This window comes from Cajanus cajan, chromosome 6, assembly GCF_000230855.2.
Source record: "Cajanus cajan strain Asha chromosome 6, NIPB_CcT2T_4, whole genome shotgun sequence".
In the NCBI taxonomy this organism is placed as follows: Eukaryota; Viridiplantae; Streptophyta; class Magnoliopsida; order Fabales; family Fabaceae; genus Cajanus; species Cajanus cajan.
Genome location: NC_138522.1, coordinates 56,205,432 through 56,217,917, shown reverse-complemented (window position 1 = coordinate 56,217,917; position 12,486 = coordinate 56,205,432). Strand labels below are relative to the sequence as shown.

The following is a 12,486-nucleotide window of genomic DNA, read 5'->3' as shown; positions in this document are numbered from 1 at the left end:
GAAATTTCAGGCTGTTGGTGGATGATAAATATACATGCAGTAAACTTAGAGGCGATAACATCAATAACTAATGATGATTACCAAGGACTTATTTACCAAAATAATTAGTTCCAAATCATTAAAAAAATCAATTAAAAAGTATCGTTTTAAATAATGAAGAGAGTCAGTAACATATTCACTATTATTTAAAAAAAGTTCTCAAAGTCTAGAACCCATGTCTTATATTTATTATTTACTTTTCCTGTTTTCAATTTCAAGTTTTATGCATTGAACTTAAAAGTTTTTTATCACTTAATTTTTTATTCATAAAAAAGTATCAATTTAAATAATGAGAAGAGTCACTAACATATTTATTATTATTGATTAAATTTTTTTGAAAGTTACAAAATAAAAAAAAAATTGTCAAATAAGGTATAGAACCCACGTTTTACTTTTAATAGTATTATTTACTTTTTCTGTTTTCAATTTCAAGTTTTATGCGTTGAACTTTTAAGTTCTTTTATCCTTGTTTTTTATTCATAAAAATTACAATTAGGGATGACAAATATACTGTACTCGCGGGTAATACCCGAACCCGTCCCGACTTTGACGGGGAATATCCGATTTGACCGGGTACGGGTACGGGTAAAATCCGATATATTAAATCGGGTATGGGTACGGGTACGGGTATCTACTTACCCGCCTTGTACCCGTACCGTACCCGTACCCGTCCTCGTTGTAATTTTTAATTTAATACTCACTTTCAATTTAATTATATTAAAGAATTTTAATATTTTTTTATGTGTGATTATTTATTATAATATGAGATAGAGAAATAACCTAATTATAATTATAATATAATTAAAAAATAATTTAAAAATATTATATTTAAAAAAAATAAAAAATAAAAATTTTGACGGGTACGGGTATACCCGATACCCGACGGGAATAGGAATGAAAATCACATACCCAACGGGTACGAGTATAGGGATGGGGATGGGTTTGGCTCGTGAGGACGGGGACGGGTATGATAAAACTCAAACTCGTACCCGCCCCGCCCCGTTGTCATCCCTAATTACAATAATAATAATAAAATTTAAATTTAAGAACTTTAGCATATTACACTAACAGAATCAATAAATCAAACCTTCTATTTGCCTTTTGTTTTTGTTACATCTAAGTGACATCAATATTCATCAGCAAATGTCTAAAATATGATACTACAAGTTATAATATACAATATTTAGTAGTCTAAAAGTTTCTGTAATATCAATTTCTGGATTTATCATCTTTTATTCTAATTTTTTTTTTCAATCAATGGATATTCATAAAACTATTTTATATATTAACTCAAATTAATAAAATGATATAACAAATAATTTTCAAATTTTTAAAAAATTGTAAACTTAACTTATGCATTAAAGCCTTTTAATTGAACAATTAGATCTTTAAAATTTGATATAGAATGGGTTATTGGATGAAGTACGTTTAGATAGAGTTACTCTTAAAGTAAATAAATCTCTTTTATATATATATGTATATATATATATATGTGTGTATAATATGTGAGGAAAGATTCACTTACTTCAAGAATAAGTTTATCTAGATTAAGTTTACAAATTTTTTAAAAATTAAAAATTATTTAAAAGTCTATTTTATTAATTCAAAATATAAAATATTTTTATAATTATCTATTAATTTTAATTGATGAAATAGAGCATTATTTTTTTTAACTTTAAAAAATTTATAAATTTGATCTATACATTAAAAAATTGAAAATTTATAAATTTGATATATATATTAAAAAAATTTAATTTAACAATTAGATCGTTATAATTTAATATAAAAAAATTATTAATTACAATAAACTTATTGATGTATCATCTCTTTCATCAAGTTTTATTTGAGTCATTTGTGCGGTTACAATAATGGTGAGACCTAAAAGTTGTCCCACTGCACTCATGAAATTAGTTAGTGATGCCATACTTTTATTCATCGGACCCTCCACTTTGATTGTTTCCTTGGTGGTTGGTGTATAAATGTATAATAGGTTTAAGCTTTTTGCCCATACACCGTTCATAATTCATGCCTTTCTTATGCTTCCCTCCTATATATATATATATATATATATATATATATATATATATATATGCTTTTAGCATCAACGTGCATGAGACTGTTAATGTGTGTACATGACTTCTATTAGGTCACAAATAATTAAACAAAGTATATATGCTGGTTCAATATTTTCAAACCCAATTATTAATTATATTATATCTAACTTCAACGAAAATCTTATTGACTATATATGTATTAGAGCTGGCTCATGTATATTTACGCACCAACAAAATTTGGTTTTTGTTGTTAATAGAACAAACTCATATATCTTAAAAAAAATATAGAATTCCTACCTTCATTCAATGTGAAGATTTTGTTAATATGTAATTTGTAAGTAGTTTTAGAAGCTGAATTTTCTCACCTTGATATAACAGAAAATTGAAAGAAAGAAAAAAGTTTTATAAATAGGTGCACTCTTTGTAGCTAAGCTTGGTATGACAAAGATGTTTAGGTTAACGATTGGTTTCGTCCTTTGACCATAGAATGAGTATGGACCACAGAGCGTGAAAGAATTTAAGACCTTCCCAATGAGCCTATCAACCAAACATTTATATCTACAGTTAGTTCACAAGGTACAAAAGAACATAACTGGTCCATTTCGGTGCCACCTTTTAATTTGTAGCATCTATAATACTTCCACCTACCAGGTTCTGGTTTTCCCTGTAACCATTTTTCTGCATATATAGGAAGCAGTTATAAGTTAATTTATATATATGCACATCATTATTTAATTCAACTTGGGGTATCCGTCAATGTATTTGTCCTACAAAGATAAGGCATGTAGACCCTCGCGGGCATACATGACTATTTCCTATTTTTTCTTTATAGGTGAAACAAAAAGAACCATGGAATGGATAACATTATATAGTATATACATGTAAGCCATTTTTTCATCTAATGCTAGCTAGCCATTGTTATTATAATCCCACGCCAGTTTATTCTTATTAATCAGAGTTAATTAAAAGCCGAATAACATCTAACCACTAAGCTCCACGTACAAGATTAATTGAATGATATATTAAATATTCTTTATTCCTTTAACTACCCTTCTAAGATAATGTACATGATTTGAACACAATTAATTGGTCTAATTAACGCAAACAAAATTGGTGGTCCCAGAAATGTTATGTATACATGGGACTGGGATCAGGTGCTGGAAATGAGATAGACCAATAATACCAAACTGCCAGCAAAGGTTTGTTATATATATATATATATATGACCGTATTAGAGAATGTTATTTTGCATAACTATCTTCACAGTCAGGTTATTTAACATTAAACTAGATATTAAAACTTGTGTATCTATTGTTATTATTTTTTAAAATAAAGGTTATACATTAAAATTATGTCTAATTTGATTCATCATGAAAATGTTTTTCTTCCTGTTAAACCTCATGGGTCACCATCTAGAAAGCCGTGGCCGAACTAAGCCTAAGTTTCTACCACAAGAATACCTTACACCCAATTTCAAGTTTTTCATACCCTAACAAAGGCACATCTATATACTTCATTTAAACTTTGCCCAAAAATGAAAAAACACTACACGAGTCTTGTTTTTAAATATATTTTTGGAGTTTAGTAAGATAAATTCTTTTTTAAAATGTTTAACATAATTATATATTAAGACTCAAACTTAAAATAATTTAACGTGAATCGCTTTACGCGCTTGATAATCATATAAATCATTATTCTAGTTGTTCATAAGAGCTCCTCTCCCCTAGCTATATTATGTTGTAAATCGTAACTATGGGAGGGATGTGCATGTATATAAATGTAAAGATATTTCGACACTTAGAGAATATTTCAAAAAGATAAAATAGTGTATGCCCAATCAGGGTGAGATTTACTCATTTGTAGATTTTGATTACGGTAGAATAATTGTTTGGTGACGCAAGCAATTAAGTAAACAACGACAGACAAATACTAATGTCTGAGAAATGCAAGATCATGTGTTGGTCTTGGACTCAAATAAAATTTGATAAATTTTTGTCTAGTTGAAAAGATAAAAAAGGAAAAAGTAACTTCAAATAACAAAATTGTTAATTTCTCTCTTTAATTTAAATCTCAAAACTTTAGCTCAGGAACAAATTAATTAGTTTATAAGTCAAATCAATTATTAAATTAGTGCTTCCAAAGGTGTTTCCTTTGTAAGTCCATCGCGTGGTTCAGAAACATCATTAGTACGTCCTTGATAAATTTCAGTTTCGTACTTGCTTCGGCCTGTATATAATTTCCTTTTTATATATATATATATATATATATATATATATATATATTATAACTTGTTCAATGAGGTCATTTATACATTATAATTATTGTATTATTATTATTGTTGTGTCATCTTCTATTTAGATGATAAAATAATGAAACACGTTGTTTTATGTTTTTATTCTTCCGAACTAAGGAAATGTATAAAAGAAGTGTGAATATTTATGGTTTTAAAATACCGAAGCCTAAATTTATGAGGTATTAATTATTGTTTATATATAAAAAAATATGATTTTATTAATATGATAAATAAATATTTGATTACACGTTCATATTCATATACTTGACAAAGGATCAATAATATATACTTCCACAAAAATAATAAATTAAAATAATTTATCACAAACATATAAAATTCTTATTTCTACTCCTTTCTAGATATGATTTTTGAGAAATATTTTTTCATGCAACTTAATTATATTAAAAGATGTAAAAATAATTTAGGAACAAATAATTTTAAAACGCTCTAACTATAACTATAATGGTCAAGTAGCAGTTTAGCGTTGAATATAGGCATGTTAAGTTACATTTAATTATTATTTTCCCCTCATTCCGACTGTTAAATAGCTGTTAAAGGTGTTAATAATTATTTATCACAAAAAGTCATTCATGTATTTTATTAAAAAATTCATTCATTGTTTATTAACGCTTAGGAATACTTTTGGTGTCAAAAACCAATTATGAATAATTGATAGCAATTTTACTATAACTGATTTTCTTTTTATAAGTAACAAATATTATAATAACAAATTGAACCTAATATTTTATACATATTACTTTAATTTTCACTACTAAATTAATGGCTACTAAATTAAAATAATTTGTGTAAGATTTTTTATCGTTAGCATTATACATACACAAATATCTGACTCTAACATTAACAAGTAATTTATAAACGTGTTTTCAATATATTGTACAAGTGTATTTATATTTAAGTAAAATTAAAAAATTAGATATTTATATGTTGATTGTAAATGTTTTATTTTATTAACTTAAAAAATTAATTAAATTTAAATATTAATATTTTAAAATAAAAAAATTAAATTAAATATCTAATGTAAAATAAATCACACCATTTTACAAAAAATAAAATAAATAGAACTTAAAATCCTCTCTTTCAAAAATAAGAACTAAAATATGTAATGTACATTAACAAAAAATATTTGACAATTATTTTAAGATAAAATATTTTTTTAGTCTTTGCAAATCAAATAATACTCATTTTTAGTCGATAAATTATCTCTTTTTATTCTCTTATTTACGAAAAGGAGTCATATGTAGTATTTTTATTTTTATTTTTATAAACAAAAGTTTAAAAAGGGAGATATAAATATTTTATCTCTATTTTTATTTTTTTTTTGTTCTTTCTTGTCTTATCTTCCCCTCCGATTGTAAAGTGTCACCTAAGTTAATACCATGTTATTTTTTTTAATAGATTTAACATGTTAATTTGTTATTTTTTGATCGTCATTACTAATAAACAATTATTGTAAAAACAAAATAACTTCATTTTAAAAGCTAAACATGATAATCACTCAATAAGAAGAAGATAAATCGTATGTTGACTAAATGGAAGGAAAAGTATATTCCTATTAAGCAAATATATATCATCTTTATTGATTATTTAATCACTTTCCTAGGTCTAATGAAAGGAGGTTTATAAAGTTTTCATAATGCCAAGGAAAGTAGTTACCATAACCTAAGAACAAGAGTAAAAACCCATTAACAAGGAGAAGAGGGTGCTACTTCATTGATGAAGGTTGGGGTTAGTTTTGGAAGCTATGAGATTGATGCCGTAAGAGATGAGAAAGCTAATAGAGATGATGGTGACATTATAGAGGGCAAGGGAGCATTAATTGAAGTAACGATTTTTTTTAATAAAAGGAAAAGACAGTAAAAAGAAATTATGACACGTAAAATCTTAATTTTTAAAAAGAAACAATTGTTTGTGAATAATAAAAAAAAACACATAATATATTTCCATAAATAAGATACTTTTTACTGCAAAGATAATTTATTTTTAAGAAACTAACATTATTTAGAAAGACTAAAATACATTTAATTATACTTGCTTCCTTTTTTATTTTCTTTCTTTCCATTAGTTAAGCATGATAATCAGCTTAAAAGTTGAATAGTTGCTGTTGATGGACAGAAAATTTACAGCTTAACTTAAACTTACCATAAAATGAAAAGAAAGGAAAGAAAGAAAAAAAAGCAGAAGAAATAAAACGAAAAAGGAGTGAAAATAATTTATTTGCCGATAATTACCGAGTCACGTTCATGGAATAGGCAAGGCTAAGAGGGAGAAACATAGCTTTGATTTAGCATTGGCAATAAGTAACATATTTGACCCCTTAGAGAATTTCATGTTAGAAAAAATGGATGTTTATAAGCACATTGATATACATGCGTTGGAAGGCATCTATTCCGAAACTCATCACCTACCACTGATAACTCCATCCCTTCCTCTTTATCATCACTCACATTTCCATTCATGTCCCTCTAGCCCGACCACCTTTGTGTCTGTTCTTCAGATAGCTCCACCCCATCTTAGATTCGCACTCACATTTTCCATTTCCACACATGGGAATACGATTCTCGCGTATATAGACAGACTTGCTTTTGCTGACACCCCAACATTCAAGGGTCTCAAAGATCTGCCTTTTGGGTTTGTTCCCTTGTTTCAGCCTCTTAACTTGTGATGGGGCTATTTCTGAGATCTGGGATTTGAGGCTTCTCACTTGTTCTTCTGAATGAGTACTGGTAAGAGTGAGACTATGGATAGTTTATAGGTTGTTGGTGTATTAGCTCTTTAATTTGAGTTATTTTTAATTTTTTAATCTCATACTTGTTCCAATTGTTTGATGAATGTATGCAGTTATGTGGATTAATTGATAATGGCTTTGTGTTGCATATTGTAGGTATCAAGGCTTTTTGAGAAATGGGGTCTAATCTTAATGCTGAATTGTCCAAGAAAACTCCCTTTTTTGGTCTTAAGGTTTGGGAAATAATTGGAATTGCGGTTGGATTGTCTATAATAGTTATTCTCTCTGTGCTCTCACTTTGCCTCACGTCAAGGAAGAAATCTAGAAAAGATAAAGACAGGATTCCCCTTAGTCAAATACCTGCTGTCTCAAAGGAAATCAAGGAAGTGCGGGTTGAACAAGTGTCAACCAATGTATTTGCTCCTCGTGATGGAATACTTCTCACAATTCATGATAAGTCCAGTGACAAGGAATCAGACAAAGTCATGGTTCATTTAGGTGTGGGGAAGATGAAGAATGGGGATAGCACTAGTTACTCGGATTCATTTCATCACATAGAGAAAGATGGAGGTGGTTCATACACACATTCAGGAGAAGAAGGTAGCTCTGGCACTGGCACGGTTACAGTGTACAAGCAATCTTCTTCATACCCTATAACAGCTCCTTCACCTCTATCTGGCCTTCCAGAATTCTCTCACTTGGGTTGGGGTCACTGGTTTACCTTGAGGGATCTTGAACTTGCCACAAACCGTTTTTCCAAAGAAAATGTCCTTGGTGAAGGTGGGTATGGAGTTGTTTATAGGGGACAGTTGATCAATGGAACTCAAGTGGCAGTTAAAAAGATACTCAATAACATGTGAGTTTTGAGTACAATATTCATGCTAGTTACCTTAATTGTTTTGTTGTTAGAGTGAATTTTGATAAACTTCATCAAAAGCACTTCTGGGAGAAAAAAGTAGGAAAGAAATCAAATAAGCCTATCTACAAGTTAAAACTGGCTTTTGCATTAGTTAAAAGTAAGATTTTGGAGAAATTAACAGGAGAATTTCTACAAATTAACTTATGCATAAGTCAATTTTAACCTATAGAGAATCTTATTTTAATTTTATTTTCTATTTTTATCTCTTAAAAGTGTTTCTTGAGAATTTTACCCAAACAATCCCTTTATCATCTCTATTTAGCTGAAATTCAGCTCTTAAGCTTTTCAATTTAGCAGTGGTCAAGCAGAGAAAGAATTTAGAGTGGAAGTTGAAGCTATTGGTCATGTCCGCCACAAAAACTTGGTTCGCCTTTTGGGGTACTGCATGGAGGGAACTCACAGGTATATAATTCTCAATTACAATAGTCCCATCTCAACATATATGATTTCATATAGCTAGCTTAGCTAAATTAAATAATTGTTGCCAGAATAAATGACAATTAATTATACTAAGAGTCTGGTTAAATATAAGTTTAGAAGTGCTTTGAATGGTTTCTCTAGTGGAAAATAATCTTTATTTTCAATAAAGAAACCTTCAAAAACACCTCTATCTTGTATCCAAACAGACTCTAAGAATTGCATGTTCATTAATCTGCTTCCTGATGGTTGGTGAGGTGGTCGATATCCCATTCACTGAATTCTCCTATTGTGATATATTTTCAGGATGTTAGTTTATGAGTATGTCAATAATGGAAACTTAGAACAGTGGCTTCATGGAGCTATGCGTCACCATGGATACCTTACCTGGGAAGCACGAATCAAGATTCTCCTTGGCACAGCCAAAGCGTGAGTCCCTGCATCTATGTTAGTTCTATTTTTCTTATTCCTCATATAAAGCAACGTACATGTTTCAGGCTTGCATATTTGCATGAAGCAATTGAGCCAAAGGTGGTACACCGAGATATCAAGTCAAGCAACATATTAATTGACGATGATTTCAATGCTAAGGTTTCTGATTTTGGCCTGGCCAAGTTATTGGGTGCTGGGAAGAGTTATGTCACAACACGAGTTATGGGAACTTTTGGGTCAGTTTTTCTGTGCTTTACCCATTATAGTAATAAACTTCTCTCATGCTCAGTGTTGTTCAACTTTTGTTATAAAAAAAAAAATTCTTATTTTCTCTATTGCTTAAATATTTCAGATACGTGGCTCCTGAATATGCAAATACTGGACTTCTAAATGAGAAGAGTGATGTTTATAGCTTTGGTGTTTTGCTATTGGAAGGGATTACTGGAAGAGATCCAGTTGACTATGGTCGACCAGCAAATGAAGTGAGTAAACTTTTATCTTGAGCACAAAATTCAACTTTTAGCACTGTGCATACAGTGTGTTTTTCCCAATTCACCACCCTGAAACATTAACCGTGTATGTTTGGTTCATTCAGCCAAATTGTGGTACTAAAGAAATGCATTGTTGTCTTGTGTATCTGCGGCTAATCTTGACATATGTTGTAGCTATACAACACTTCTACCTTTTTTTCCAATCAACTTAAGGATGAAAATTATATATTATTAGCAACAAATCTATTCATATGAAAAATCTGGTCTGTTCCATTCTGTTTTCAATTTGGTGGTGCATGACTGCTCTATTATCTCTAATTATTTTTTCCAACTCTTAAGAGAAGCAAATAATTGGGACATAAATGAAGACCCAGTGCAAGGCTCCACCTGATGAAATCTGGGGTGGGTTGAAGCATGCAACCTTGTTCCCCAGGTGGAGAGGCTGTTTTCAGGATTTGAACCAGTGACTTCCATTTCCAGTATTATATTGGGACATTATGCATAAAAATTAATTGACTAGTTAAAACAGCAATAAAACTTATAAGTTTCCTTCGCACTTTTTTGTTTTAAAAATACTATTCTAAATCAATTTCACACTACCGTGCAATCAATTTCTTATCCAAAATCTGTTAAATTTTGAAAATTATTTCTAAAACAAGTGTGTTAAAAACCAAAAAACACGTTTTTATCCTCTTTTTTTCTTCAAATGCTCATGGGACAAACCTTTACAAAACAAAAATTACTAGGGGAACAAACACTTTCAAATGTGTTTAGGGAACACAAATTTTAGAAAATAGAAAGTGTTTCTGAGAACAGTAAACAAACAAGGCCTTAGTCTTCACTTTTTTTGAAGCAACTCTTTCAAAAGCAGGAAACACAGCACTGACCTTCTCAACATGCTAGTAACTATCTTTTTCGCATGTTCATTATTGTCATCACTGCTATATGAGAAATTCTTAGTTGTTTCTAGAGAAAGAACTTTTTTTTGCTCTTTAGCTTTGAGTACTGTGTACCATCTCAGCTTTGTGGGTCATTTATCATCTACTTTAGCAACATGTTGAATGTTACATACGAGGGGTCATGTTTTGAATGGTACGTAAGTGGTTTTTTTTTTTTTTTTTTTTTTTTGCCCTGGGTGCACCTAAAAATTGCTCAGTATTCTACTTCTATTATTGCTACGAGGGACCCCATACAAAGCAAAATTCATTACCTTATCCTTTTGAAGCTTATCCAAAGCTTACTTTATCACTATAGACAGTTAACCTCAAAATTTGGAAGGTAATTTACTAATTTGAGCTATGAATAGTTCATTATCGACCACGTCCATTTTAACTATACGGTATATGAACTCTGGCCTGGCACCTGCAATAATTATAAGAGGATTAGTTTGTGACTTTGTGTAGAGGACTATAAATACTCCTCCCTTCACCACCTTTTGCTCGATTATTAATATAAACAAGAATTGTGTTCTTAGTATAACTTATTTCTACAAGACAGGTTCTGATCAAGTTTTTTAACTGACCTATACCAATTATCTGCAATGGTTTCAGGTGAACCTGGTTGATTGGCTGAAGATGATGGTGGGAAACAGGAGATCAGAAGAAGTGGTGGACCCCAACATTGAGATGAAGCCATCCACCAGAGCTTTAAAACGGGCTCTCTTAACTGCTTTAAGATGTGTTGATCCAGATTCTGAGAAAAGGCCCAAGATGGGCCAAGTTGTACGTATGCTGGAGTCAGAGGAATACCCTTTACCAAGAGAGGTTTGTTTTTTCCCACTTCCTTGATTTAAGTCCTCATCATAGAATTTTGTTGTGAAAAATGAAATGACATATTAGAACAAAGTTGATCTCACACCTTTTGTTTTTTCTTTCAAAATTCAAAGTTTTTAGGCTGACATTTGATTTCATTGGTTGTGTGGATGTTCAGGACCGAAGACACCGAAGAAGAAATCGAGGGGGTAGTGGAGAAATAGAGTCCCAGAAGGAATATTCTGACACAGACAGGAGTGAGATTCATGATTCCAGAGAAGAAAGAAGAGGGTGACAACAGACATGACCCTATTATTATTGAGAATTCGGGGGTTACTGGGATGTATAAAGTGGTAGTTTTTTTTTTTCTTTTTTTTTTCCTCCGTAGCTTTTTAGATTCTTGGATTTTTGCCTACCTAAGATGGGCATTGCAAAGGGGTAGGCACAGCTGGGGATATTTTTATTTTTAATATTTTTCTTACCATGCATTGGTTCTTGGTGTCCTTTTGTGTATGAAGATGGATGCTATTCCTAAGATAAAGAACCCATAACATTGGGTTGTGTACAGAATTTGATATCTTTCCTAATTTCAATATTTGCTCCATTAATATGTTGCTATTGGGGAGCGTAAGAAGGGAAGGATCAGTTTATGTTTTTGAGAAACCGCTCATGAGACCTTCAGTTTATTTTAGGCTATGCTAAAATTTCATGAACGTGACAGTATAATTTTTGCTGAAAAAAATTTAAATACTACTTTTTTTTTTATTACATTTAAATACTACTTCTATTATTATACATAATACTCAATTACTTATTTCACCGAAATTAAAAGTAGGTGATTTAGTTAAAAACAATAAGTTTGTTTTATTTATATATTTTTGGTTAAAATATTTTATTATTTCTTATAGTTTTCCTTAGAATATATTTTATAAATTCTTATAATTTAAAATAGATCTTTTTAATTCTTATAATTTAAGATAAGAATCTTTTTAACCTCTATATTTGTAATTTTATAACCCTTTTAGTTTCTGTGTTTATTTTTTTGTTGTTGTAATGTTGTCTCTTTTAGATTAACGTGATAGATATTAATTATTTAATTCAATTTTGTATATCTGATATTAAATTTATTTTTTTGAAATTATTTTAAATTATCAATGTTTTGTGTCTTTTTTATATCTTTGATGCCTATTGTTAAAAAGATTGAAAAAGATAAGCATAGGAACTAAAAAATATATTTTAAGTTATAAGAACTAAAAAGTGAATGAAGTAAATGAAACTATAAAATAGAGATTAAACAAGTATTTTAACCTATATTTTTTTAGAACTACCCTTATACTATTTTTT

The 12,486-nt window shown here is 29.8% G+C and overlaps 1 protein-coding gene across 1 annotated transcript; it reads left to right on the top strand.

Annotated features, from left to right (window-relative positions):
• Positions 1 to 6,746: 6,746 nt before the first annotated feature.
• LOC109797493 (putative receptor-like protein kinase At5g18500) lies at positions 6,747 to 11,712 on the top strand. The gene is made up of 8 exons (XM_020357546.3): positions 6,747 to 7,130; positions 7,289 to 7,988; positions 8,349 to 8,453; positions 8,775 to 8,897; positions 8,966 to 9,136; positions 9,253 to 9,382; positions 10,942 to 11,154; positions 11,321 to 11,712. The coding sequence occupies exons 2-8, from the start codon at positions 7,309 to 7,311 to the stop codon at positions 11,435 to 11,437; spliced, it is 1,539 nt and encodes a 512-aa protein (XP_020213135.1). The 5' UTR covers positions 6,747 to 7,130; positions 7,289 to 7,308; the 3' UTR covers positions 11,438 to 11,712.
• The last annotated feature ends 774 nt before the right edge of the window (positions 11,713 to 12,486 follow it).